The 3,957-nt window shown below is 39.4% G+C and overlaps 1 protein-coding gene across 1 annotated transcript; it reads right to left on the bottom strand.

Moving 5' to 3' along the window:
* Positions 1-2,826: 2,826 nt before the first annotated feature.
* LOC115274385 (olfactory receptor 7A10-like) lies at positions 2,827-3,705 on the bottom strand. The gene is made up of 2 exons (XM_029917833.1): positions 3,351-3,705; positions 2,827-3,065 (listed from the first exon to the last, which is right to left on the bottom strand). The coding sequence occupies exons 1-2, from the start codon at positions 3,703-3,705 to the stop codon at positions 2,827-2,829; spliced, it is 594 nt and encodes a 197-aa protein (XP_029773693.1).
* Between the last annotated feature and the right edge of the window lie 252 nt (positions 3,706-3,957).

Here is a 3,957-nt window from a genome sequence, read left to right on the forward strand (position 1 = left end):
AAACCATATGTTTGCACTCATAGGTCTAGCAGGAAAACAAGAGAGACCTAATGGAGAACCAGGGGGAGCAGAGGAGGGAGAGAGAGTTGGGGAGAGAGAGGGATGCAAAACTTGAGAGACTATTGAATGCTGAGAATGAACTGAGGGTTGAAGGGGAAGGGGGAGGGGGGGAAAGAGGTGGTGGTGATGGTGGAGGGCACTTAAGGGGAAGAGCACTGGGTGTTGTATGGAAAACAATTTGACATAAAATATTATGGAAATCCAAAAAAATTAAATAAATAAAATAAACACTTAAGAAATTAAAAAAAAACAGGTTATATGAACTGAATATAGAAATTGCTGCAGACTCAACCCTTAAAAGCACACTCACCAAAATGAACACCAAATAACATATAGAATTGTTGAATCACAATATTGTAATGAACTATATTGTTTTGTATGTTGATTTGTGTCTTGCACCAATAAACTTCATCAAATTGACAATTACACTTATGGTAGACCTTTTGCAGAAATAGCCCCAATTCACCACTTATCTCTGTATACGTGTACTTTGAATGTGACTCTGAAGCTCCTCCCATTGAGAGGTGGAGTTTTCTCCATCTTTGAATCTAAACTGAATTTAGTAATTTATTTGCCTTGTCTAAGAGTGTATGGTGAAAATGAGAGTGTCCCTCAAGGTTCCCTGGTGTGTTTCTGCTACTCTCTTGGAACCCTGCCTCTGCCATTGAAACCAGTCCACACTAGTCTGTTGCAGGAAGGGAAATCATGTGGAGCAGAGCCCTGTCACTCTAAGGATGACCAGCCTAAACCAGCCTCTCACCAGCAAGCCCCCAAATGTGAAAACAGAGCCAAGATTAACAGAGCTCCTCCTGCAGACCCACAGCTGACCACAGCCTCAGGAGGAGACTAACAGCCTGGAAGACTTCCCCAACACAGACTCCCATGTGATTGGTGGAGCTAGAATGTATTATGCTAACTGAAATAAGTCAATCAGAGAAACAGAAATATCATTTGATTTTATTCATATGTGGAATTTAAGAAACAAAACAGATGAACATATGGGGGAAGAGAAGAAAAGAAACAAACCGTATGAGACTCTTAATGATAGAAACCAAACTGAGGATATGGAGAGAGGTGGGTGGGGGATAGGGAAGATGGGGGATGGGTTAAGGAGAGTACTTGTGATGAGTCTTGGGTGTTGTACATAAATGATAAATCACTGAATTCTACTTCTGAAACCAGTAGTGCACAACATATTAACTAACTAAAATATAAATCTGAGAGTTTTTAAAGGATTATCTTAAATCATATATTTTTGTCATAGCTTGTTATGCAGCAATAGCTTATTGATAGAATAATCAAAGTAAACAGAACTGAGAATATTAAGAATAATCTACTGCTTCTTATTTTTGACATTTGTTCTGATATTCGAAGGAACCGTTCATAAAGACCTGGTTATTCACATTTTTTTTCAGGTAACTGTACTAAAAAGTGACTACCATTCAAGTTCTCTTCCAGGAAACTGGTAGAGTTTGGAAAGACCTGTATGTTCTTGCAGGGATAACTGTCAACAAGTCTCCATTCCCAGAGCATTGCTGGAAAGAAATTCAAGTTCTTGTCTGAATCATCCTTTGATCATGAGGACTGAAGAGAGTTTAGAGCACAAAAATGGTAAAGAAATCCATGACAGCATAAATACACATATTTGTCACTCACACTATAATTTTTATGACAGCATTTTTAAAGATGAGGTATTAAGGTATTAAGGCATTGATGGGGTGCCTGAGTGGTTCAGTCGGTTAAGCGTCCGGCTTCTGGCTTAGGCTCAGGTCATGAACTCATGGTTCATGGGTTCGAGCCCCATGTCAGGCTCTGTGCTGACAGCTAGCTCAGAGCCTGAAGCTTGTTTCGGATTCTGTGTCTCCCTCTCTCTCTGACCCTCCCCTGCTCGTGCTGTCTCTCTCTGTCTCTCAAAAATAAATTAAAAACATTTTAAAAAATGATTAAAGCATTGGAAAGAATAATACTATCATCCAATTAAATAATATAAAACCTGCCACTAAAGTCTTCACTCCAATTAATAAATCCCTTTAAACATGGAGATCAAATATCCTTCACTTCAATCAATAGGTGTATGTCATCAAAAATATATTTTCTGCCATGAAATATGATGTGACTCAAAATTTTACTTCATCATATTTCAAGTCTTCTCTGATACTAAACCCATATTAAGTCACTTGGTTTATGCAAATTTCTATAGTTTACACTTGGAGCAGAGCATGTTTTTCATAAGCAAGTTTTGCCTTCCTATTCTGTGCCAGGGATACTGTGGATGCTGAGCTGTTAAGAAAGAGATGAGGATCCTAAGGAAACTCATAAAACCCCGTGACTAACTACAAAAGAAACTGATATGTTATAGTCTACATTATTGGGAAGAACATTTAAAGTAGTTGAGTAGAAAGAAATGGCTGACACAGAATGAAAAAACTGTGATCTCAGAATTTCCCTGCAGCAAAAATTATATAAATGGCCTCGATTGTCAAATGTTAGTTTATTCCATAAAACTAGTATAGTTTATCACTATAGGAGCCAAATGGGAATCTCCAAATTGCTCCTGATTCAAGGCTGGGATTATCTTAAGAAATTAAGAAAACCAGAAAGGAAAAATTGTTAGTTATCAAAAGGAACAGAGCATTAAGCAAAAGGACTTGTTTAAATTCAATAACGCAGTTGAACTTTAGAAAAATTGAAATTCCAGGATATAAGTAGAGGGATTAAGTTCTTCTTTCATGATCCAGCTAAATAAAGAATCACAATCTCTGGCTGTTAAGCATTAAGCCAGCAATCACAGGTACTTCTTGAAAAATGGCCCTTTAATGGCCTCCCTCTGAAAAATTCATTTAGAGCCTCTTTTATGTCTCTGTTCCTCAGGCTGTAGATGAAGGGGTTCAGCATGGGCGTGACCACCGTGTACATCACTGATGCTGTTGCACTTGAGTGTGAGCTCTGGGTAGCAGCAGAGCTGAGGTACACTCCCAGACCAGTACAGTAAAATAGGGAGACAACTGAGAGGTGAGATGCACAGGTGGAAAATGCTTTGTACTTGCCCTGAGCTGATGAGATTCTACATATGCAGAAAACTATCTTGGAGTAAGAGTAAAGGATCCCAGCCAGGGGAGCACCAACTAGCAGTACAGTTGCAAAATATACCACCATATCATTAAGAAAGGTGTCAGAAGAAGCAAGTTGGATCATCTGATTGAGTTCACAGAAAAAGTGGGGGATTTGCATGCCTGAAGAGAAGGACAGCCGCAACACCATAAAGGTTTGTAACAAGGAATGCAGGACACTCACCATCCAGGACACCAGAACCAGCAGTCCACAGAATCGGGGGTTCATGGTGACCATGTAGTACAGTGGCTGACAGATGGCCACAAAGCGGTCATAGGCCATCACTGTCAAAAGAAAGTTGTCTAAACCTACAAAGAGTGTGAAAAAGTATATCTGTGTGATGCAGCTTTCATAAGTTATTGCTTTTCTCTGTGTTTGTATATTCACCAGCATCTTGGGGACGGTGGTGGAGGTGAAGCAGATGTCCACAAACGATAGGTTGGCAAGGAAGAAGTACATGGGTGTGTGGAGGTGGGTGTCAGAGTTTACAGCCAGGATGATGAGCAGGTTCCCAAGAATGATGACCAGGTACATGGACAAGAACAGCCCAAAGAAGAAGGGTTGCAATTCTGGTTCCTCTGAAAATCCCAGAAGAAGAAATTCTGAACGTTGAGTATCGTTGCCTAGTTCCATGTAGTCGATGTGACTACCAAAATAAGAGAAAAAGAGTATGACACAATCATGCATTAGTAACCTGGCTGATACACTACTGTTATATTTTGCACTCAAGAAATTAATTTTTATGTTTTTGGATGTAACAGAATAAGAATATTAACATCTAGGAAT

Source organism: Suricata suricatta, chromosome 12, assembly GCF_006229205.1.
Source record: "Suricata suricatta isolate VVHF042 chromosome 12, meerkat_22Aug2017_6uvM2_HiC, whole genome shotgun sequence".
In the NCBI taxonomy this organism is placed as follows: Eukaryota; Metazoa; Chordata; class Mammalia; order Carnivora; family Herpestidae; genus Suricata; species Suricata suricatta.